Raw genomic sequence first — 25,113 nt, forward strand, 5'->3', positions numbered from 1 at the left:
AGCCCGTTGCCCTCCGCCCCGCCCCCTCACCCCTCAGCCCGCCGCCTCTACGCTCCCGCCCGCTGCCCCGGCCGCCCGCTTTATACGGCCCGCGCCGCTCCCATTGGCCGCCGCCGCCGTGACGTCACCCACCGTGTCACGAGCCGGCCGGTCTCAGCCGGAGCGCGGGTGCGGAGCGGGGGGTGAAAGGTGCGGAGCGCGGATGCGGAGTGAGGGGTGCGGGATGAAAGGTGCGGAGTACGGGAGCGGGGTGCGGATGCGGGGTGAGCGGTGCAGAGTGCCGGATGAGGGGTGCGGAGTGCGGGTGCGGCGTGCCGAGTGCCGGCCCCGGGCCGCCGCGGGGCTCCCCCTTCCCGCCCTCCGGTGCGGGGCGCGGCAGTGGAGAGCCCCGGGGCAGCGGCGGGGCAGCTGCGGCAGGGGATGGGCATGGGGACGGTCCCGCCGGCGTGCGGGTCAGTGCCCTGGGCAGCAGTCCCGACACCATTCTGCATGTTCTCCTCCTCCTCCTCTCAGGCTTGGGGAGCCGGCCGTTTTGTCCCGGGGTGCTGCTGGCGCATCCCACTGGGTCCCCCCCGCCTCTGGCTGCATCCTCCGGGGCGATGCTGGGTGCGACGTACCCCATCGCGACAGTCCCTACCGCTTCGCCTCAGTGCTCAGGGCCAGGCTGGATGGGGCTTGGAGCAACCTGGGCTGGTGGGAGGTGTCCCTGCCCGTGGCAGGGGGCTGGAACTGGATGGTCTTTAAGGTCCCTTCCGACCCAAACCATTCCATGATTCTCCGAGTCCTCAGGGCTGGGTTTCAGTCCCTTCAAACCTATGAGCTCTGCAGACACCTTCTTGCCACAGGACTCATGCACCCTGGTGTTTTCATATTCCCAACTCTGCAACTCTGGAAACACACCGTCTCTGATGACCTGAAACCAAATATTTTGGGGGTTCCCTGGGGATCTGGCTGGAATATCGCCCTGACAGTGGTTTGAGCATCCCGCATCCTCCAGGCATTTGGGGGGCAAATACAGCAGACATCAACAGCTCATTTTTGCCAACAGCCCTTTCTGCCCCGGCGCCACATAGGGTTCAAATGTTAACAAAGAAAGAAATGCTGGGTTGGGTGGTTTGGAAGGGAGATCCCCTCCAGCCAAAGCTCTGCCAGGATTTTATGAGAGAGAAACTGAGTCCTAAGGTTCCGCTGAGCACAGGGTGTGCACTCCACCACCCCAACCCCAAAAGCCATCATTTCCTGGGTTGCCACCAAAATAAATGGCTGAGATGCTACGGGACACAGCAAAGTCCTCTCTTTTCACACCCGATCCATCCGTAAGGCAACAAGGGAGAAATTCTCCCACCTTGTGCCTGAGGAATGGTAAATCACTGGGATAAGGAGGGGAAGGAACTGTCGGAAGAATGAGGCGCGGAGCATGACTCACTGGCTTTCTTCCGTCCCCTGTTGGCACAAGAGCTACATTTAACCAAGACAGGGGGTGGGGGTAAAAAAATTAAAAAAAAAAACAAAAAAACAAAACAAACCAAAAAAAACGGCAGCAGTAACACACTCCACATTTATCATTTGCTTTCTGGTCACAGGTTTTACCAGCAGAGAGGCAGGATGACTCAGGTGAAATCAAGGGGCCGGCGCTGGCCTGCAGCCAGCCAGGCTTTACTGCCGTGTTATTGCCCAGGGCTCCGATCCGGCACAGAAACTGCTGTGCTGGAGCATCTGAAGTTCTGAACTCCACCCCCGCTCCTCCCCAGTCACCCACTGGGTGCAGCCGGGGACCTCACATGATGTCACAGCCCTCTGCGGATGTCCAAATGCTCCACAGAAACTAGATGGGTTGTCTTACTAGAAATGTGCTGAAAAAAAATATGCAATGAGAGTCAGCAGAATGACTACCACTTTCATTTGGATCTGGAGCAAGCTGACACGGTTCAAAGGGTTGAGTAGCATTTCTCAGAAACTATAAACCGCTGGGACCTAATAGTCCATATGAGAAAGGGGTTAGTAAAGGGCATCTAAGTGTTTTGGCACTCCTAAGTCTTTACTACCTTTATTTTCTTGGAAAAGAAGATCACATGCTCTCTCCAGAGTCCCCCCCCAGGCTTTATAACAGTCTGAAGTCAGAAGCTGTTGGAGTTGGTTGTAGTTTTTCTCCTGTTTATGGGGAGATGAGGGCAGTTGCTGGTTTGAGCACTGAAAACCATTTTGGGTACGTTTGAGCAGCGGTTGCACACATGGGAGCCAATGCTGGCAGTTCTACTAACAACATTTGCAAGCATGGGATTATTAGGTTTGGGTAATTTAGGTATGTGCCAGGCCATGATTTCCAGCCGTGGTGAAGTCCTCTCCCTCTAAAACGCAAGCGCACATCAGACGGGTAAGCAGAAGCACTAATGCTTGGCCCTTTTTTCTTTACAGTATCTTGCAATAAGATTTTATTGATAGTACCCTGTTAATTACACCCCATGTTCTCATTGAGCCTTCCTGAAGAAATTTTTCTTGCTGTTTCCAAATATATCCAAAAAATGTGAAATGCAGGCTGTAAACCAGAAGAGCAGCAGACGGTACTGTGCAATGTTGTTAAAAGATACTCTGGATTTCCTAGAGGGAATGTGCCCTCTTTCTCTTTCCTGTGCTCACTCAGAGCTTGGAGGTTATTTTTGCTGTTCGAAGACTGATGAAAGATTCTTAAAAAGCAACAAAACAGAGAGAGCAAAAAGCCCTGAGGCTGTAACTTAAATTATTTGCAAATCTAGAATAAGGTTTAAAGTGGGTAGAAGCTCAGCGCACCTGCTGGTGGGTACCTGGGGGGGCCCTGCAAGAGCAAGGGGATGCTGCTGGGCACCAGGGTGGTGCATGGCCTATGGTAAAGCCCATCAGAGACTGCCTTCATCTTCAGAAGTAGGGAAAATATAAAATAGGGATGGGACAGAACAGGTTTGTATTCAGGCTCCAACTCCTTGACCCATTTTGGTCAGTTGAGCTTCCTTGCTGTTTCAATGGCATTGAGTGGGACCCGGCACGGAAAGTCTGGAGCATCATTCCCTGCATGCCTGAGATGCTCCTCAGGGTTTGAAGAGCAGGCTGTCAAAGGAAATCTCTCCACACCAAGCTGGCTAAGGGTGAAGAGACCCTGGGCATTCCTCACTGGGTCAGATGAGGCCATCTAAAAGGTATTTCAAGAGCAATTTATACTCCAAAAGCTGCCAAAAGGCTGAGAAGTCACGCACAAAAGACAACTATTTTTCCTCTGCTGACTATAAAGCAGGAGCATTTAGGACTGGGCTCGGAGCTTAAGGTTAGAAGTGATAAATTCCACCTTCTCAAACCGTCTGTGTCAACCCAGTGTATCATTAACAGCTCAAGCAGGAGAAGAGCGATGCAGATCGATCCTGCTATTAACATCAAGCCAGAGCATGGCCCGAACGTGATCCTCAAATAATAGCTGAGCCCACAGCAGCGATGGATGGCAACGTTGCAGCCTGCTGACATCCTTCCCAAGCCCTGAAAATACAGCTGAGACCTATCAGCCCCTGGAATCACAGTGTATTAGCATAAAGAGTGAATCACAAGCAGTTTAATTCTGTTACCCAGAATAACAAGCAAAATTGATTACAGGCTCCTAAAATACTAATCTCTTAGAGGGATTTGTCACTCTGTAAGGACAGAGGATCCCCAAGGTCTGAGGGATCTCCTGCAGATGCAATCTGCATTTTAACTTCCCTGGTGAGGTCTCACATTTTAGAGGTGAAACTAGAAGTGAAGGCAGCTGGTTTGCCCTGCCCAGGGTTTCCTTTTGTGCCTTCACAGAGCAAGGACACAGGATTTCGAGAACACCAACGGACTCCTCCAACCTTTGCTCCCCCAAAATCTGAAAATTTTCAGAGGGATGGCCCACCCAGGCTGTAGGAAGTAAATTCATACTTGCACTTTTAGGAATGTGAAAACAGATGTATAACACAAGTCTCCAGGCTCCCATGGACCCGTACTGTGTTTCCGAGGGGAGCTATCTGACAGTGGCCAGGGCAATCTCTAGGTGCCTCCACTCCTAAACCAAGAGCAGCTCTTGATTCACGCCCTGGGCAGCCGGGAATAGCAGCCGTGTCCCTGCATCGCTCCCCTTGGTCGCCTCTCACCTTTATTACCCCGAGGTCGATAATGCGATTTGTAGGCTGGACTGTTCCCTGGCAACACACTGCTTCAAACTCTTCCTGCAAAATTTCTCTGCCATTCGTGTCCAATCGAGTTCAACATCAAGTGGCTCTTTTCACAGCCTGAGTAGGTATTTGTGTTTTGCCTGCCTTTAAGTAAATGAGTTCCTATTAAACGTGTACTCAGCTGAATGCTGCAGTACATGTAGTGCATCAACCGAGAGGAGGGAGGAGCAGCCAGGTCTGCTGTTCTTCATCAAAAAGCTCTGCTGCATGAGACACCCGGCCCCCTCACAAGCAGTTCTCACCGCTGTTGTCTTCTCCTTGAACTAGCCAGCCAGGACTACCAAGCTGAGTCACTCCACAACCAACACACAGTTACATTCTTTGGAAAGACATTGAGGTGCGTTTCATAGCCAGAAGATGTTTGAGAGGGGAAAACTCATCCGAACATGTCGCAGCACTCTCAAAACTATCAAGCTGCAACAAGGCTTCTACCACCCCATACCAGGTTAACTTCAGCAAGTAGTTCCCACGCCTTGTCCCGGCACAGTCACCGATCCCCCACAAGCTTTCAAAAGTTCATCTACTGTCCATGCTGATTCTTCATCCTCTTCAGGCCAGTCCACCCTGCTTCTTGCCTCTGCTGCATCCTTCTCCTTGTCTCTTCTACCTCGAGGGCACTCTCTCTCTCCTCCCTCTGCTTCTTCCATGTCTCTCCTCATTTACTGCTCCTCTTCCCTACCCCTTAGAGCTATTTAACTACTCAGCAGGAACCAGCCACAGCTGCCCATCATCCACCTCAGCCAACGCACCGCCCCTGAAGCCAGCTCACAGCTGTATATTATCAATGTTAATTAACCTGCCTTCATTCCTCTACATGAACATAGGCTCTCCTTTGCTCAGCTCTACCCCAAGCTTCATAGCTGGTTGAGTTTTTTTGACTTTCCCACCATTCATCATTTGTATCAACTTTTTTTTACCATCTACAAGGTAAGAAACTTGCTCGGCTGGAGCAGCCAAGCTGTGCCAGCTGCATGCACTGTCAGGGCAGGTGACAACTGCAGAGGCCAGGGGCAGGGTGCAACTTGCACTAGCTTTGTAAAGCAAATCTCCATTTGAGTCTGAAGGCATCACCCCTACAGCAGCCAAGGGAGAAGTTAAAACCAACAGTTAGTTAGTTTTCTTATGAGGAAACAGAATTCCAAACAAGCCACAGGAACTTTGCTTTAGATGGATGAAAATCCTCAGGGAGGGACACAGCAGAAGCCCTGAGGAACCAACAGCTCCCCAGCCAACATCAGTGGCGCTAACCCCAGGACGGACCAGTTTTGCTGTGGGAACTGGAGATACAGGACACCCTCAGGAGCCAAGAGGAGAAATCTTTCTTCCCTGACGGAGATCAGCATCTTACCTAGCGTTGTATTGCCACAAACCATTTGCTGTCGCACTCCAGTACCAAGTACTTGCAACAAAGTTGTCGCATGTTGTGCTGCAAACAGATCTAATGTGATCCCTACCTATGCTGAAAACCACAAAAAAAGTTCCAGCTCCTGCTATGAAAGGCAGCAATCGGCCTTACACCGATTTGAAAACAGCTACTGCTCTGTGCTGTGTACCATGTGAACCGGCATCCTCGCCGGAGGCTGCTCATCGTGGGATTTAAAGCACAGCCAAAGAAAGCTCTCCAAATCCAAAATAATAGAAGTTGACATGGATTCATGACACGCAAAGGGCAGAGAGGTTTCTTTGTCAGGATTTGGCATTACACACCATTAAAAAAAATAATAAAAGTCGGGTGTGCAAAAGACTCATTCGGGAGCCCAGCCACAGTGTCACCTGCCTGTTGGCTGCTGGCCCCGCGTGTCTGAGCCCGGCAGCAGTAAGCATCGCGGGTAGAAAATGAAATGCCATGGGAAGAGTGCTTTCCTCCCCTGGCGTACCTGCCATCCTCCTCTGAGCTCATGCCCTGTCGTACTGCAGCGCAATGCTCCCACAGCAGATGAGGCTTTTCACGTTGGTTTTATGGACTGGGCTGTGTTGTGGTGTTGGTTTCTTTTGTAGTAAAATTATGTTATGGAGCAAGTGCTGGGAAAGCCAAAGAAAACATTTTTTATGAACTGAGCAAATATTTTGTTTATTTGTAGTACAAATGTTCTTTCTCTGAATAAATGCTGAGCTTCCTGCAGGTCCAGTGCCTTCCTCTGAAGTCCAACAGGTTAGCAATGCTCCAGCACACCTAGTAGGTAATTTATAGATCTTTCTAGAACATAAAAGGCTTGAAACACTCTGCCAGCTACGGAACAAGTGCAGGGGGTGTTTGCTACTTTGGATTATACACCCACCCCCCACACACACCCCGAAAAGCTGACAGACTGAACCCATCAGAGTGAAACTATTTTTGGGTAGTAGCTGCAGCATTCCAGCAAGGAGCAGCTCTAAGTTAGACATGGAGCAACAACAGTAACTGAACAAAATGCCACACACACAAATATTCAGCAATACTCTCTTTTGCAAATTCCATCACCTGCTGTTTTCATTACACCACTTCTTTAACATGACTTTCTTCTTAAGTAAAAATGCATGAGAAAGGGATTTATTTTTTTAAGCTCAAATAATGCAACTGAACAGGAGAGGACGGCAGGCGCAGAGACAGAGCAAGAAAGAGAAGGTGCTTTGTGTTTCTGGGGTTTGAAGAGGAATGGCAGTAATTAGGCGGGGGAGTTGGGGTTGGGGTTAGGCACAGCAAAGCTTTTCGGCGCCACAACGTGGGGACAGAAAACAGCAGAGCCCTGGCAGTGGGTCAGTAGCTGGAGCCTTTCAAATCTCATCCAAAGATCGGCTGTTCCCACAGGGCAATCCCCCCTCACTGGATTTCTGAGCATGGTCAGAGTAGTCGACATCAGGCAGGTTCTTTGACACAGTTTCCAGGTTGGCTTTTCTAAAAGACCTGGTTTTCCAACAGAAAGATGGCAAATTCTGGACAAACAAGCATTTCTGAAGACTCCAGTGGAATTCTATTAAATTATTCAGGGCGCATCTTTAAAAACAAACAAACAAAAAAAAACCCCAAAAAACCCCAAAACCCAGCTAGTAGAGATTTAACTGTTTTTACTTGAAAACCCATTCCATGTTTTCTGCTCATTTTTGGTTTGGCATTTCACTTCCACCTGAATTGAAAGTTATAGATAGCACTGTCCTGCCAGTGCTTTTCGCTGGATGAGCGCGCCCCGTGCCCAGCTGGCTCGGTACAGCTCCACGGAAGGCTCCAGATGATGGAGCATCTATTTGTGGCTCTGCCCAGAGCTGTGTAATAGAGCAAAACCCATCTTTGATGAAAGAAACATAAGAGCAGCCTAGTGGGAAATGATCCTCCCAGCATAAAAGCAGCCAGCTACTTGCTTCCATGATCTTAATAGCCCCTGTTGGTTGGTTATTTCATTGCCATAGGCAGCAGCAGCTGCCGTAATTAAAAATCACTGCTGCAATCACCATTGCAGCCACTGACACAGCTGTGCGATTTCACAGCTCCAATGCAAAATTTCAAGTCTGATGTCAGAAACAGTTTTGCCACTTCTAGCCAGCCAGGGGAGCAGCGGCGAGACCCAGACCGGGAGCCCAAGGCTGTGGACATTGGGCCTGATGAAGGCCACAAATATCCATGAAAAATTAAGCAGGAGGAAAGCAAACAGGAACAAGCCACACACAGGATGATACCAAACATCCCCAGGGATTTCCGTGAAACCAGCCACTAAATGCAGGAGCCTCCCTTTAAACAGACCTTTGCCGTGTTTGTTCAGAAGAGCTACACGACTGCAAAGCCCAGCGCTCACAGAAGGAACCAGGAAACATCCCAAATAAGCTACAGGAGCCAAAAGGACTTTGGCTGCATTGCAGGACCAGCTGTTTGCAGCAGTGGATGCCCACCCGCCTCTGCCGCAGGACGGGAACCATACCGGATTTGTGCCTGCAGTTTGAAGCAGAGCACAGCCTGCACAGCAGGAACGGCATGCCAACATGGCCCCAACATCGGGAAGCACAACTAGCTTCTACATAAATATCTTGCTCTAGAAATTTTATGCAGCTTTTAGATAGAAGCCCTGAAGAGTCACTCAAAGAGCTTGTTACTGCAGGTGACTCGACTTCTTGTATTGGGCCTGCAGAAAGGGCGCCTGGCGGGCAGCTCAAGGGAATATGGATTATGTGTATGTAGTTGAAAAGAAAGAGCATCCACTCACACCCACCTCATCTCTCAGCACCATGGCCACGATGCTCCAGTCATCACCAGAACCACCTAGCCTAGCAGAGAGAAAATATTACGCAGTTGACCAAGCCCATGGTGTTTTTTCTATCAGGATGTTTTTCTTACCAATCCAATTCCATTTTTCTCCAACACACCCAAATGTGGAAATATGCTTTACTGCCTAAAAATGAATTCCAGTCTCTGATACAGTCATTTCTTTCCAAATACAGAAAAATCACTACAATATGCCACTATTCTCCTGAACATCCTGCATGATGTCAATAAAAAAATTAATTATTACTTATATTCATTATTACTTGGTATCTACTATCAGCATGAAACAAATAATACCTGTAAGAAAAGAACCATGGACGAGAAAAAACATTCAAAGTGACAGGTCCTCAGGTTTTTCTCCATTTCTATTTACCACCCCTGGCTGACATCATGACCCCCAGTTTTTTTTTGAGGTTTTGGTGGTGATGGTGTGGGATTCGTTTTCTTTTCTTCATATAGTGAAAACAAGAGCTCTTTTCTCCAAAACGACCTGCAACAATTGCTCAACAAAGTCTAGCAGAATGCCTTTTGCACTGAGATGTAGTAGCTTTTATAGAAATCTCACTGAATATTCAGTCTACAAAATTCAATGTTAAGAATACGTTTTAAATGAAGAGTCATTGGCCTTTTCAGTAATAATACAAAGAGGAATAAAAAAGGCAAACAATGAAAGGATGTGCAAACCCTCCCCACTCCCCCCCAAAAAAGAGAACTCTTCAGTCTCAGTTGTTATGCTAAAGAGTTAAAATATTTTGCCTTTTCTTAAAAAAAGAATTCAAAATTTGTTTCAAATACATTTATTAGACATACTGCCTTTTCTCCAGAGAAGGGTAAATACAACTGCCTTATGACTTGTAGGTAAAAGTCAGTTTAATTACAAAAAATGGCAAAGGAGACCACTCTTAAACAAAGAAACATTCACATTTTATTAAAAAAAAAAAAATTACATGAAACAATACAGATATTTTCAAGTTCTGAGCACTTTCTGGACCCTGCTGAGGCACAGCCTGGAAGGACTCATTTTTGCACACCTGACCTTCCTAATTCAGCTTCTGCCCTGGTTTTCTCTCCCTGCCTGTATCAGGCTGATCTCTGCCCTCATCACAGCCACAAGTGTTGAAAATGCAGCTGAACACCAGCAACATGTTAAGCTATCCTCCCCTCGCCCCCACTTCCTTGAGCACCTCTCTCTTACAAGTGTTTGCAGCCGGCAGGAGGAAAGGCATAGAAGCCATTACTTCGCCTCTTTAAAACCACAGAACAGCTCTGGGACGTAGTTCATCCTCCTCAGAATAATTAATCTGTATTTAGCATCAAATATTACAAGTATGAGGCACACAGCTACACAAGACTGTGTGGAACTGTGCTTCTAGGTAACAGGGTTCCTTGGTATTAGTTTTGCTATCAAGCTTCATACTAGTAATTTGCAGAAGATTGGGGAAAGTGGATTCAACATTTCCCTCAAGAACTGATAATAAAATACTTTCTAAAAGACTATTTGGAGCAAGGCAATTTTTTTTCTTTTGCTAGTGCTCTTTGAGCACAGTAGCAAATTTCTCGATACAGAGCTACCTAATATTTTCAGAAAACAGACACTGAGAAGGTACCACATTGTTTAGCTCTGCTTGAATGCAAAAGCTGACAATCTGACATTGGTAGATCGATCTAAAGGCTTTGGTTTTTTGGATATATTTGAGTCCTCCGATTTCTGTTCCTGGTCCTTTTTCACTTCATCTTCATCAGTTGTGGGACGCTTTCGCTTTTTATCTTCTGCCAAATCACTAACTGATCCTCTTTTTGCCTTCTCAGTCCACACCTTTGAAGAAAGCACATAATTAAACAGAAAACTACAGATTAGGCCACAAAACTCACCACTTCATTTCATACACCTTATTTCTCTGATTCTAGGGAGGCACTAAAATAATTCCTGTTAAGAACTTACAAGGATCAAGGTAGGAACAATTTCCTCGCTTACCTTTTTTCTAACAACATTCTCCTTCAAAACTATACTTCTATATATTTCAGCCTGTATATGAAATTGAAGCTCTTAATTGTATTTCTGGACAAATAAGAAACACAAAAAAATCTTAGAACAAATTTAAGTCTCAATGAATTCAGTTTGGCTACATCACTTTTAACTCCTTCCCTTCTCTTTTTTTATTTCTTCATTGGTTACATTTTTCTCACATGCCTCACTTCAGAAAAGCTGCTTTCTGCTATTACTTATTATTCAGACAGTTATATTTTCATAAAGTGTATGTTGTAGAGCCTGGCCCAACTCAAAATCGAAGCCCATGAAGATGGAGAACAGTGGAATTTAAAGAAAAAAAAATTCCTAATCGAAAATAACCAAGGGTTACCATTCTTTCCTCTGACGACAGTATTCTAAATCGACTCATGCCTTCTTTTATTACTTCTGCTTCATTCAGATCAGGATTATCTGTCAAAATGTTTGCTCTGTTCTCTTCTAGCCACATCTGGAATCCTGTCTTTGGCCTAAAACAACCACGCAGAGATTGTCTGTTTAAGAAGGTCATAGGAAAACCATATCCCCCAAACCAACATTTCTAAATACCACCTAACTGGATTTTTTTGTTCTTGAAATAAAAAGACATATATAGTCAGCAGTCAGCTCTCTTCTGCTGCAGTATGCTCAGAGAAGATGCTGACAAGGCAAGACTAAGTCAGGCATTTTTATTAAAACTGATATATATGGAGATTAACATTTCAGTTTTAGAATGACAAAGCATAATGGTTTTCTTCCTTTCTGACAGGGTTCCATCACCCTGAAAATACAGCATGTATTAGCATATTTCAGCTAATCCTTTTCACAATTCTCCTTGCCACTTGTTTTAGAACACTATCTGTAAATGTTAATGAAAAGAACGCTAGTCCAAATGAATAATAATTACCTTCATCTTCCTCAGTTAAAAGAAGTCTAAATGTAACACTATTATAATAATGCAAGTTTCATAAGGACTTGGATGTAGAAAATACATCTTCTCCAGAGGAACAAGACAGATGAGAGTCTTAGCTGGGAAGAGATGTGCTCCTAAGGTCATATAAGTTTTTTGTTGTTTTCTTTTTTAAAAACCACACTAAAATAAAGCTTTTACACTTTCACATAAAACCCTTAGTTTTCAGGCTTCCTTTGAGATTTGCTAGAGATGTTTAAACTTCAAGTGTTTCCTACACCTGGAACTGGCACAGCAGCATGGTTTCATTTATCATTCAATGGTCATTATTATCAAATGCATAACAGGTATCAAAGCAAAAATCATTGCTTAGAGCCCCCAAAATCACATTTTGCATTGTTCATTTCTTATTCACTTATACATTTGACTCAGTCTGATGCAAAACTTCTACTTTGAATAACACTGCCATGTACACTGGGAAAGATTTAACGGACAGAATGCTTTTCCCTGTGTTTGTAATGAGGCAATCTGGAAATTCAACCGATGCATTTTATGCAGGTTTGTTTGATAATATGTGTGGTATAAGTAGCAGTCTACTAGATTTCTGAAGGGGGTTCACAGATGTGACAACTTGCAAGCTAACACTTCAATTTTGATGTTCTGCTACTTTGGCCAGTCCAATGTTGTCGGAAATGAAGTAGGTTTTGGACTTGTTATTCTGTCAAAACTGAAATACAGCACTGAGATGCAAGCGTCTGCTCACCTTCCATTCTCAGTGTTCTGCTGTGCAGTGACTTTGACTTGATGGGACTCGTTTCCTGTTTTTTCTTCTCTTTCTTCCACTGTTTTTTCACTAGATGTAGGTGTACGAGCTTGGAAGAAGGAAGCTGCTAAAGCCTATAAAAATTAAGGTGGTTTTTTTTAAAAAAAACAAAACCAAAAACATAAGAACACCTCACTCTCAGACACCATGCACCCTAAAAAACCCCAAGCCTTTCCTAAAGACATAATAATCACTTGCATTAATACAGCATCTAATCCATCCAATTTCAGCATAGCAGATATTTTGTTAACACTACTGAAAATAAAAGCACACAATTTAGTGCAGAACGTAATTTCCACAACTGGTTTTCTTTTTTTTTTTTTTTTTCTCTTTTATGTACCTTTATAGTTTTTGCGGTACGCTTAAATGCATTTTGCCATCTAAGATGCTTTACTCAATCATCAGGGTTTCATACTTGACAAAAGCTTGTAAAATTCAATTTATTGTTCTTTGCTCACCGAAACAATGTAAAGAGACCAGAAATATTACCTGCTTGGACTTAGGTTTGGGAATCAGAGGCTTTATAACTGGAGGGTTCTGCTTGTTTACAGCTCGACTGCTAGACAAAGAAGTTTTCTTTGGGTATTTACTCATAGTGTCTAGAACATTTGCTGAGGGGACCACTGGGTCCTTTCTGTTAGGTGACACCTAGGAAAACAAATAAACAAACACTTCATTTCTTTTGCGTCATGTTCTCCTCTCCTCTGTCCCTCCAAGATATCAGTCATAATTATAATGTAAACTTCAGCTATAATAATCTGTCATAATTTTAAGAACACCGCGATCAAACCAGCTGCAAAATTCTTACCTTAAAGGGATTCACTCGTCCTTGGCTGCTTGACACAATTACAGCTATTTAATAGAAAATAAAAAAAAACCACAAATGTAAAAATGCACGCGTGTGTACACACACACTCCCATAAATCTATGAAGCAATGTGCACATTTTAGATGAGTAGATGAAACAACATTAGCCTAATTTCCAAAGAACAAGGCTAACACTCATTGTGCGTGTTTCAGCCTCTGTTCATTGAAAATTGAAGAGGACAACTACATCAAAGGCATCAAGTATTCCACCCCAAAGAAGAGAAGTTCCCACCAGGCTTGAAAGTGGTCGGACAAAGAGAAAGCACTTAAATAGCCCTGTGAAGGTTATACTGTACATGCTCAGCTACTATTAGTCATCAGAAATGCCACACAGGACCAACAGCTTAAAATACAAATCTACAGGAAGACCCAGCACTTCCTCCACTCCCAAATCCGTTTCCACTCCTATTATTCTTGCTAGGGGGCTGGCAGGAGGGAAGAAGCAAGAAGCAGTAAGAGGTCACGTTCTGCCCCTGCCTGCTCAGACTCACAGTTCGAAGACAGTTACCCACTCTGCCTTGTAAGTGCAACCAGTAAATGTGCCTGCAGTTAGTAAAACAAATCAACTGATGATTTGTCTCATTTCTCCCCTCTCCTAAAGAATGCCTTCATGACGCAGCCAGGCAGACAGCCGATTCATCATTTGGCACAGCTAAGGCAATCAGAACAGTGTTATGCCACATCATAAAGGTAATGAAGACATCAGCAGGAATAGGGAACCTCTTAAAAACATCCAAACAACAGTCAGTGCAAGCTACCACTTGACAACAGTGTTATGCACCAGATTTTAGTACTAACAGGAGAACAGAGCATAAAAACAGGAGCAGATGTCATGAAGCACAACAAAGTTCTCCTCCTGGAATAAACAGAGATTTACTCACCAGACTTTGGAGTAGTCACCTCTGCTGAAGTGACACCTTTGGAGAAAGGATTTGGCCCTTCAGAAAAAAGAAAGGGGTACATATTTAAGTGCATAAAATCTAACAGCATAACTTATTTAAAAACAAAACCCCAAAGAGACAAGTAAGTTATAGTAAAGCAATCTATATTTTAAAGCATGAGTTTTCATTTTCAAATTGTACATAATTTTACAAAACCATCTGTTCTCTACCTAGACTTAACTTGAGTTGTATACTTATTCCTTAAAGTGTGCCCAGCAAATTACTTGTCTATCCATTCAACTCCTGCAAGATCTGAGCTGAAAAAGTAACCATTTCATAAAGTAACCCAGTCCATTATAAATAGTAACAGACGACAGGAAAAACTCCCCAAGGGTCCCTCAAACAGTTACTAAGTACAACGCATAAGCAAACTGCAACAGAGCAGATGACACACATTAAACTTGTATCTCTGCAGCAAATGCAGGCACAACCTGGAATATGAACCCCCTCTCTCAGGTAGGCACTGCCACTCATCTCCCACAGGGAATTCCAGGTAACAGGAAGCTCAGAGGCAGGATTACTGCATGTCACTCCATTATTCCTGTGCATTTGTTCATGTCAACACCAAGACAGACAGATCAGAAACTACCATACCTGTTCTAACCAGGTAACAGAAAACCTAGCCCCTGCTACAGCTGCAGTTTCAAAATTCAGTGAAATAAATAGGATTATTTACCTAAATGGCTTCTAAACCAAACCTCCTGTAGCTCACTTGCCGTGCCTTGTGACAGGTGCGGCGCCTGTCTTTCCTAAATTTTAAGTCAATGGAACAAAACCAAAACCAGAGACAGAAAACCCTTTGTCTGCATAGCCAAGTTATCCAAACGACAAGTTATCTGAGAGTTTTCCAGAATTCCTTATTAAGTTTGTGAAAGAGACATCTAGATAGCTTCCAGCCTATTCTGAAAATACATTTTTCTTACTCTGTTCCTGTACTTCTGGTGTTTCTTCTGCTTCCTCATAGGCACCAGTTTCCCCAGCATCTTCCATTTCTTGGTCCTGCTGAACATTTCTGACTGGCAGCTGACTCCACTCTGTGGCAGAGCTCCTGTAACTAAATGGAAGGAATTCATCAGAAAGTGGTCAACACATTGAGAAAGAAAACTGGAACAATGGAAAGCTAACTTACCTAATTTAGGAAATAAGAACAACAACATTTTTCATCTATTTGCATTATACCCCTGATTAAACTGCGATGATTACAAAAAGAAAATAAAGACTAATTAACCACTTCACTCTGAAACACCAACTGCAGTCACCTGAAGTGGTACTGATGTAGTTTTAAGACAGACCACACACGGCTATGAAACAGCCTGAAATTCACACTCAGCTAAAAGTATCTGCACTGGCCTTCCAACAGCTCCACACACAAAAGCCAGCACCTGAACAGAAGCAGCAGCCTTCAGAGTGCATCGCTATTGTTGCCAGAACACTTTGCTGCAAATACAAACACAAGCATAAAACAACTCCTGTAATTTCCATTTAAACCTCCAACATCATAAGTGATGCTAGATTACTTTTCTGCATACATGAATAAATACACAGGTGGTATCATGGATACATATTTTCAGTCTGGGCAGCAAGTTTTAATGTTTAATCTGACTATTTGCTAAATTCCCAGTATAGTAGCATCTACATTTCTTGCATTCTCCTCCTAATCTTTGCTGATCACTAAAATCTGCGTATACGTAAACAAAAGGTTAATTTCTTTCAACCAGAACATCAGTATTCGATTACTCTGGCATCAAGAACAATATAGCAATTGTGATGAATTTTAACCCTCAGAGTGGCCGAAGTTGCAGCCACAGAATTACAGCTTTCATGTGTGATCCAGAAGAACAAGTTAGAGCATTTAGAAATGAGTTTTGAATGTGCCATTTCATACAGAAGAATAAGGGAAAGGCTAGAGAAGTTCAGGGACTTATCACTTCCTCTTGCTTAAAGAAGTTCCAAACTTCATACAGGAAATTGTTATAGGAAGACATTTCTGCACTATCAGACTGGTGGTTGGCATCTATTTTCTTTATAGCTGTACCACCCAGAGGCCAAGCGAGAACACAGCTCTTCTGCATGGTCTATATTAAAAAAAAATACACAAAACCAAAACCAAACAAAAAGCAACATAAAAAAAACCCAAAACACCATCAAACACCCCCCACACACACATCTTTTGCCTCATCATGCTTTGCAAAGCAGATGCAAGTAGGAGGGGGAAGTTAGATAGCACAGATACAGAGGAGAAAAAACCTGTAATATTTTCTTAGCTTTGAAGAGCTGGGATTAGTTAGGAGGGAGTAAGACTAAATAGGATACACTGTGATGGGACACTGAAAGAGAGGAGGGCTGGAGAAAGATAAAAGGATTTTTAGATGGTTTTGGAATGAAGTGAGATAGAGACAGAGACAAAGAAGAAAAAAAACAGGTCAGAGTCAAATAACCTAACCAGCACAAGGGGCAGGGGGGCATGACATGAAAAAAATTCCTATCAGAGCAACTTGGTTTGATTGGAGTTTGCTTTGGCTCGGTAGCCGTTAAACACAGATATACGGGAAGCAAAGAGTGGAGATATTTCCCTTTGTGTTTGTATCCTGGTATGTAAGTGTCTCACAGGATATCAGCAGGGATGTACTATTTTATATGTACAATTTATAAGCAGAGCAACACAGACTGTCACTTCATAACAAATACAAATTACAAACTGTGGTCCAGAAAAGTGCATCAACTGGACCAAAATATTAATAGATCTGTAAAAATGTTCCCAGTTTTTTAATCATAGAAGTTTGTGTTACCCAGCATTCAAGTGCTTTCGGAAATCCTCTTCATCTTCTGGTGCTGTTGCCAACTCACTCACTTTTTCTGCAGCCATTTCATTAAGTCGCTGAGCTAAATTTAGTTTTCGAGAGCGAGAAGCATACTTGATAGCTAAATTCACAACGTTTTGTGTCATGAGGTCAGCAAGTTCCAGACAACGAAATTCACGCTCCAGCTTACAAGAAAGCTGAAAGAAAAGAAGCCTTGGGAGTTACACACTTCAGTTACATAGCTGTCTCCAGACTCTAGGACCTGAATATTATGGTCTTGGTGGAATGAATGAATAAAGACAAGCCACCAACAAGCACAAGCTTCATAAGGAAGAAAAAAAAAGTTTTTCTTTTGCTCTTCCTCCCACCCTTTATACTGATAAGCAATATTAACTACAGTCCACTTCATCATAGTCTGTGAACTAGCCAGATTGCCAGTCACTACCCAGACTTCCAATATGAGGAATCACTTCAAAATTTACATCAAAATAACGTCTCAGAAATTCTTTCTAGTTTTTGTTTATTTGTACTTACGGCAAAGAGCTTCATTAGAAGTTCCTGCTGTTCTTTCACTGACTGACTTTTAGCATTTTCATCAATTTCATAGCCGTTTTTCAATAAGTAATCCACATGGTTAAGGAATACAACAGAACGCCAGTACTGTTCCTGAAAAAGGGAGAAAGATGTGCGCTGGAGATCAGAGGGGACAAGACAGCCCACAACATAATGCCCAACAATTTACAACATATTTTATCCACTTATTCTTAAATGTTTCTTCCATGTTACAATGAGGGTGAGGGGTAAACAATTCTCTTTAAAAGCCAATGCCTGCTGAGGAAAAAACAGACCACACTAATGACCATCCATATACAAACTGATCCAAACAGTCACCATATATGTCAAATTCCATTTATATTACAGGTTTTTAGCAGGATGAGACCTACATGTTCACTAGTACGCTAGCAGGGCAGACAATTCTAGAACAAGTTGATTATTTTATCTTATAACTTCTGTCCCACAGCAAATTAGAAGTATTCCAGAATAACTCAGTGACTGCAGGAGTACACATTATCTGTGAGACAGGCAAACAGAAAATATAACTCTTGTTCAGCAAAATGCTGGTATGGCTATTAGACCAGGTTAGCCTTGTTACAAAAAAATTATAAACTTACTTAAAACCAGTACGTTTACATCAGATGTACTGGAATAACCTGCTGCTTTACCTACATAGAAATACATATTCCCTCAAGCTAAAATTAATAGTTCTTGGCATTTTCCTCTTTTTTTTGGGGGTGGTAGTGGTGGTGGGGAGGGTAGTGGGCAGGGCTGGAAGGCATACTCCATCAGATAAAGCACAAAGACTTGAACTGAATTCACGAGAATTAATTAAAAATTACAAAGTATTATTATTGAAATTTTTTATCTACACTTCAACCAAAAGAGAATGAATTTCAAACACCATTAAACCATCTCTAAGGTTGAGGTTAGAATTTTGTGTTCATTTCTATTTTGTGCAATACACCCGAACACCACAAGACTGAAATCTTTAAATCTATTAAAAAAAAAACCTGAAGAATACATACAGATATTCTTTTAGAAGTTCTCTGCAGGTACATCTTGCTTCAGCCAGCCTCTACCTTAAGAAAATAAGCCAAGCCAGAAGGCCTATGTTTTCAGAGTGATTACATGAATTTGAGTACTTCGTATATAATTCAAAAATAGATCTTCCAGAAACTTTGTTATGCCTAAAAAACAGGCACATTCAAGGTGGTCTTGATCTGGATCCCAAAATCTGGTGCTTACTAGAACATTAACCGCTACCCACAAAAAAAAAAAAAAAAAAAATAAAAAAGGGTGAGAAAGACTTCATTGGTCAGAAACAGACTATGGAAATACGACCTTGCATCAGCTCTAGCAGCTTTATCTTGTATTCTTCTAGAAACAGTTGTGAACTGAACCAAATCAAACAAGCTACAGAAAACACTGAACCCAAATAACCTCCTTAACCACACTGTCTTACTGGAGTTTGTACTATCCTCATAGTAGAGATGATCAATAGGAATCTTGTATAATCCCTACTATGGGGACATCTGAGACTATCAGCTGTGGACTCAACACTATTCCATACCTCCATCTGTCCCTTTTCTGTCGTAACTTGACAATAAGGAAGTTTAAAAGATAATATTGCTACAGCAGGCCGTGGTAGCGTAGGAGGGAATCTGGCTCCTTTACAGGGAATACACCTGTGCAAGGAAACAAAACCCACATACAATCAAAACACAGTCACCAGTTGTTCTACATCTAAATCATGTCTCCTAAGCAGCAAGACACTTGAAGAGGATTTGTTTTTTAAAAAAGTAGCAATTAAATTACTGACTTAAATATAGCAATATCTAAGATTGTAAAAATAACCTTTTATAATGCATTGCAACCAATAAAATATTTTAAAACCAGCAAAGCACATGCTGCTCGTGTTCACACTAGAAACTGCAAATGTGGCACATAACAGACACAGCTCTCCTGTCTCTCATGCAATACAGGACTTAATAGCTACTACAAAATGTAAATGCAATTTATTAAAATCAGAAACTACTGAACAACTTAAGACCACTGGAATAAGTGCAGTCATGTCTACCATTTTTTCTGATGAGGGGTTGTACACTTCATAAGGAGAGCGCTGTGCTCAGACACGCAGTGGGGCCAAAAAAAAAAGGGGGGAGGGAGGGGTGAAACAGATAAGCATATACTAAAAGAACAGGCTTATTGTTTCTTTATATTTAGACTAGCACTTTCTGGTAACAAACACTTAAGCAAAACATTGATTGGGAAAGAGCTGTATTTCCAGCAGCACCAATGCAGCATTGACAAAAATGTCTGGTTTTATAAACTACTGTTTCAGACACTAGGAGGAAGAAAAAAAAAAAAAAAAAAAAAAAGGAAAAAACCCACCACGAACAGGAAGCGTTAGTGTTCTGGCTATCTGTGTTAAGGCATAATGTGTTTCTACAACAACCCTCCCCCTTCTTATTTTTAATATGCTAGTGGCTTGGAATAAAATGCTCTTTGCAACTCAGAGTAGCACCCTCTTTCTAGGAGTAGAAGGAAAAAAAAACCACCATGATGACAGGCTCACAATGTCACATGTGCTGCACATTTTTGGTGAATTTTCTGGAGGCCAACACTATTTAATGATTTGGAGGAAGAAACAGACAGGAAATTGACATTTACCAGTGACATCAAATTATTTCCCTTATTACAAAAAAACCAGAGGATTAAAAAGACTGTCACATAAATTTAAATAAAATGCCATCTCCCACCAGCCTCCACAATTGCATATGACTAGCAAAGTAGAAGAGTATAAATTTCAGTAAAACATGGGAGCTGCTGGATTCTGTCCTGTAGGAAAAGGACACAGATCACTGAATAAAGAGGACTACAAAAAAATCTCAGCAACTAAACAACCAGGAGGTGTGTTACCATAAATAGAAACAGAACATCACTAGTATCACATTTTATACAATAATGGCTAACTCTCAGCTAAATATTTCAGCAATTTTACACACAAAATCCTTCATGGCAACAGTTTAAATATTAAAATAATGACAGTTTTGATTTATCTATGCCTAATGATGAAGATCAGTTACAGGATTGCATTCTTCTCAAAGGGACAAAAGGGGAAAACATTGCAAAAAATAATAAAAAACTAACCAAACCCAACCACCCCAAACCCATCAACAGCAGAAGCAGATTCTTGACAGCAGCCATAACTTTTTAGTAGGTTTCTCTAGCAAAATGCAGTCTTATGAATGTGTCTGCATCTGAAACATGTGATTTCATAATAAAGTGTTCATGCCTGTTAGCCACGCCAAAAAGCCACAATTAGCCAGTTGAAAATTATAAAACTCATTAACGAGTTTATTCAAAACCAATTTAGTAATGAAACATCCATGCAGAATTACATTTATGAACTAGATCATTCACTGTGCATATTTACTTGCCACCTGTTTTAGTAAAAGTTGTTTCTAGCTTGTGTTAGTAGGAAGTGCTCTGTAATTTAAAACCAAGACAAGCAAAGTACTTCCTTGTGAAATATCTGACCTGAGTTGCTGGGGATTTTCATGGATCCCAACTACCCAATAATGATCAGATCTTCCTTTGCAATGCTCTCTGGTGTTACACACTGGAATCCAAGTATTCCCAACTCCTCGGTTCAACATCCGTACAATTCCCTCAGAATCCACATAACAGGGGGTACCTGTTTGTTACAAACGAAAACAATTATTCCGACAGGCAACTAATAACACGAATAAGTCTGAACTGTTGGACACAGCTTGGAAACGACGGTTTTGAGCTCAAATACGACATCCTCTCACCCAAGCTGTACTACCTAGCTGGGAAAAACTAGTTTCCTTAGAAAGATGCGCCACCTTCTGACAGTAAACACACCTGCTAGTCAACTGACGATTTCTTCATAAAAAGTTTGAAATTTGAACTTAAGTTCCTATTACTTCAGTAGATTCCCAAAGAAAATAAGCTATTTTACAATTACTTTTTCTGGCTATCATAAAACCCCCTCCCAAGCTACTAACTTTGATGAGGGAGATTTTGCCAAGATATTTGAACATGACTATTACAGTGTACTAGTGCAGCTTATTTCTTTTTGCAGTGCAGGGCAACCAATCAGGAAAAAAAGTTCTGATAACATCCAAGTGTATTCTATTCATAGTGGAAAAATTAAAAAAAAATTGATAAATATATTAAAAGAACAGAAAAGCAGACTTTTGCTTGGCATTGAGGAGACTGGGGAAAAAAAAAAAAAAAAAAAAAGGTCTAGACCCCGAGATCACCATTATTAAAAGGACGTTAATTAGCCACACTCTCCTCCAGAATTCCTCCTATAGCATCAAGATTTCTCAGTATCATTCAGGCTGGTATTTCATACCTTCTGCGGAGAATCCAACCCACGTCAAATAGGATTTCTTTGTAAGAGAAAGAGGGTCTCCATGCAAAATTTGTTCTTTCTTTTTTCCTAGCTCCATCAGCTGTACTCCAAGGCACTGGTCCCCATCAAACCCAGTACCTAGGAAGAAGTTGTTCAACGACTATGTTAGAAAACAGAAGAATTATCTTGTCTCTTGGCTAAATTTAAGTTTTGAATCAAAACCTAATTCTAATGCAGGGCTGTTCATGAATACCACTGTCAGACAAACAACTACTTGTCTTTTTGGACATACAAAGCATGCATTACAACTGCTTCCTTGATTTCCCATAGTAATTCATTCTGGCATATCTGAAATCCAGGTTTAATGTATTAATGTCATGTTATAAAATTCTCCCCTTCCCCACAGGTTAATCTAAGCATCCCAATATGAAGTGTAGGCTTTGCTGTCAAAAGTCAGAAATCTGTGGGTTGTGATGGATGTGCTTGTAAAAGCATCATCAAGAAGGTAAGAAGGAAAAGCATCATCAAGAAGATAAGAAAATATTTCTGGCAATTATGTACAAATTAACGAGTGTTTGGAGCCAGTAACAGATGAGGATTGAAAACATAACCCCAGTTCAAAAAAAAGACAGAAGGGAGAAAACTACCTCTGTGATAAATAACCATCAACTGCTCTCCATGTCCCGCCATAGACACCACTGGACCTGGGAGACTGAAGATCTCTTTCTGAACTCCTCCAACTGTAAACACGCGAACTAGCAAGGCACTAGTAGCACAAGCAGCCCAGGCTTGACCTAGACAGACAGCCTCAATGTCTTCATCCTCTGGCATATCTACTGTCCACTCCTTGTTTGTATCCCATGAGCTAAAATGAATGCAGTGGAGCTTGCTAAAGCAGAGACAAAAGAACAATAGTCAAATATATCAACATGAAGAAAAACACAATACTTGAACATACACCAATATATATGACATGTTTCCCAGAGACCTGGAATCTGCAATGGTCACTGAAAGGAACTATAAATTAAAAGCAGTCATTTGCAGAGCTGTTACTCTTATTATCAAGAACTGAACAGCCAGCTCAGCCTCCCACACTGTAGATTCAGAGCCTCTCAAGCCCAAGGCAGAGACAGTTTAAAGGACTGAGGGGAGGTTTTTTAGATGGAAACAGGTAAGTGTCCTGCTTATTTAACATTAATAAGAACTGAAGGTGCTCAATACCCCTTGAATATCAGCTCTCATTACAAGTCTGTCATACTATGCTATCTTTTAAAAGGAAAAAAATAAATACATCAGGCACTTCAGTTCTGCCTTCTTAATAATTTAAAACTGCCCATGACCAATTCACAGACACCACAGCTTTTGAGCTATTACCCGCTTCCATTGAGGAAAAAAATTGAAATTTCAGAGTCAGAAAACCAATACATACAAATAATAATTTTAAAGGTAAAGGGCGCTTTTCAACTCATCACAATGCTTTACGTGTGAAAAGAAGAAGGTTCTTTCTTCAAGATATTTCCACAGAAACTGGCAATAAAATATTGTTGCCATTGTTCTTCAATGCAAGAAGAAAGCCTGGCTGGCCCAGCTGCTTAAATCTTTCTGTGGTTTTCATAAACCTGTCTTCTTCACACTTAGAATCATTCAGGTATCTCCAAACATGTCTCCTTAGCAACAGCGTGAAAAGAAATAGCACAGACCTTATGGTTTATCTTTGATTTGAGCAGACTGAAAACCTATTGTTCATGTTTACAATTTCCTTTGAGCTAGCAATGCATGAAGTTTCCAGTGAGTATGTACACATGTATATGTTTGAAAAAGGGATTAAAAAAAATCCTCAGTAATCATAATACATCTTCCAATACTCTTCAAGTCTTCAAGTGGGTGGATGTGAAAATCCTCCTTGAAAGTGATCTGATCCCATAAATAAAAAGCATGATCAAAAGCCAAAAACCTCAAAGAAGTGACAGAAGCTGAAATTAAAAGCTGAAATATTTGAAACAAGTTAAGTCTAATTGCATACTACGGGCTTTGCAGAGCAAGGACATGACTCACCTTGCAAGTTCCTCTGTACTCTCACAAGCTAGTAAAATAGCTTCAGTAGAGAGGTCAGCCATCGTGTGATTCAGAGAGTTCGGCAGGTGTGTCGCATGGTGTATGGAGGTATCATGAAATTCTACATCTATAGCGTTGTCTTGCTCATCATTGTAACAGCGAATGATACCAACAGAATTCCACACCTATTAAAACCAAACACACACAGAACCCCCAAATCAATCACACTGAGCTAAAACAGCCAGCTATAACATTGTCATCTGAAACAACAGTAGGTGGGAGGTTGAAGGAAGACTGAAGATGGGTGTAGCCAGGACTTACAGTTTCTGAAACAGCTGAATTTGGGCAGAAACTAGTTTCATTCTCATTGCTTAGCCATCTTTCTCCTTACAAAATTAAGTGTGAATAACTTGCAGTTGGAAAGAAATAGTGGATGATTAACATACAAGTATTTAACAGTAGTAAAACATCCACCAGTTCTGGCTAAAAAAGATTTGCTAGAATTCAATACCACAGGTATAAACCGCATAGCTTGCTTCTGTCTTAAAGCCAAGTATTTCTTTCTACATCAAAAGCAAACTGAAATGTAAACCATAATATTTTGCAGTCTTTGTATTAACACAAAGCTACTTTCCAGTATTTAGCTTCACACTGTGAAGTATTAAAAAAAAATCTTGGAATAGATTAGATTGAGACACAGCAAGAACTGGACAATATTCAAAATTAACTAAGCAACTAGATCTGCATAACCACACAGCAGCGAGACTTACCATGAAACGATGCGCGAGATGTGCAGGAGTGGAGCCAGACTGGAACGGCTTTTGCTTGGGGGTTGGCATTGGCCCATCATAGAAAGGCTGTTGTGTAGATGATGGTAAAGCTGAAAAGCCACCAGCCTGATCATCATCATCTTCCTTTTCAAGAAGACTGGAATTAGCTTTTATCATCCCAATGTCTAGGAGTTTTAAAAAAAAAATATATGTATCTCACACACATTATTACGACAGAATATAGATACAAATTTTAACAGTCAAGACCTCTCTGGAAAAACAAGGCAGAACATATCTGAGTAGAGGATGCTAAGAGATCGTCCCAATAACAACACTAAAGAGTTCTGGAAAATTCATTCATTCTGTACCTAGTGAGTTATCATCATCAATTATTGCCCGTCTCAGAAGGCCTAAAGTTGGCATAAGGTCATCATTATCTTCATTAGCTCCAGCCTTTGGGGAAGACTGGGGTTCAATCATATCTCCATTTGAACAGTTGTCGTCTTCTCCATCAAAGAGATCATTGTAGTCCTTTGTCATTGCACCAGCAACCTA

At 41.9% G+C, this 25,113-nt stretch overlaps 1 protein-coding gene and 1 long non-coding RNA gene across 2 annotated transcripts in view; one reads left to right on the forward strand and one right to left on the reverse strand.

Annotated features, from left to right (window-relative positions):
* The first annotated feature begins 116 nt into the window (after window positions 1-116).
* Window positions 117-6,336, forward strand: LOC308066759. The gene is made up of 2 exons (XR_013929285.1): window positions 117-189; window positions 231-6,336. It is a non-coding gene; the product is annotated as an uncharacterized lncRNA (long non-coding RNA).
* A 3,011-nt stretch (window positions 6,337-9,347) lies between these two features.
* The window catches only part of WDHD1 (WD repeat and HMG-box DNA binding protein 1), a 29,928-nt gene continuing 14,162 nt past the window's right edge, over window positions 9,348-25,113 (reverse strand). Inside the window, exons 11-26 of the mRNA XM_080394382.1 lie at window positions 24,927-25,110; window positions 24,559-24,743; window positions 23,789-23,973; window positions 22,381-22,622; window positions 21,734-21,871; window positions 20,890-21,046; window positions 18,920-19,034; window positions 17,326-17,457; window positions 16,780-16,988; window positions 14,914-15,044; window positions 13,931-13,987; window positions 12,992-13,035; window positions 12,673-12,831; window positions 12,124-12,257; window positions 10,806-10,941; window positions 9,348-10,261 (exon numbers count right to left, since the gene is read on the reverse strand). Of these exons, the coding sequence (XP_080250508.1) occupies window positions 10,061-10,261; window positions 10,806-10,941; window positions 12,124-12,257; window positions 12,673-12,831; window positions 12,992-13,035; window positions 13,931-13,987; window positions 14,914-15,044; window positions 16,780-16,988; window positions 17,326-17,457; window positions 18,920-19,034; window positions 20,890-21,046; window positions 21,734-21,871; window positions 22,381-22,622; window positions 23,789-23,973; window positions 24,559-24,743; window positions 24,927-25,110 (2,409 nt within the window). The 3' untranslated portion in view covers window positions 9,348-10,060. The remainder of the gene's footprint in view (window positions 10,262-10,805; window positions 10,942-12,123; window positions 12,258-12,672; window positions 12,832-12,991; window positions 13,036-13,930; window positions 13,988-14,913; window positions 15,045-16,779; window positions 16,989-17,325; window positions 17,458-18,919; window positions 19,035-20,889; window positions 21,047-21,733; window positions 21,872-22,380; window positions 22,623-23,788; window positions 23,974-24,558; window positions 24,744-24,926; window positions 25,111-25,113) is intronic.

The sequence above is a fragment of the Falco punctatus genome (assembly GCF_963210335.1).
Source record: "Falco punctatus genome assembly, chromosome: 7".
Lineage (NCBI taxonomy): Eukaryota > Metazoa > Chordata > Aves > Falconiformes > Falconidae > Falco > Falco punctatus.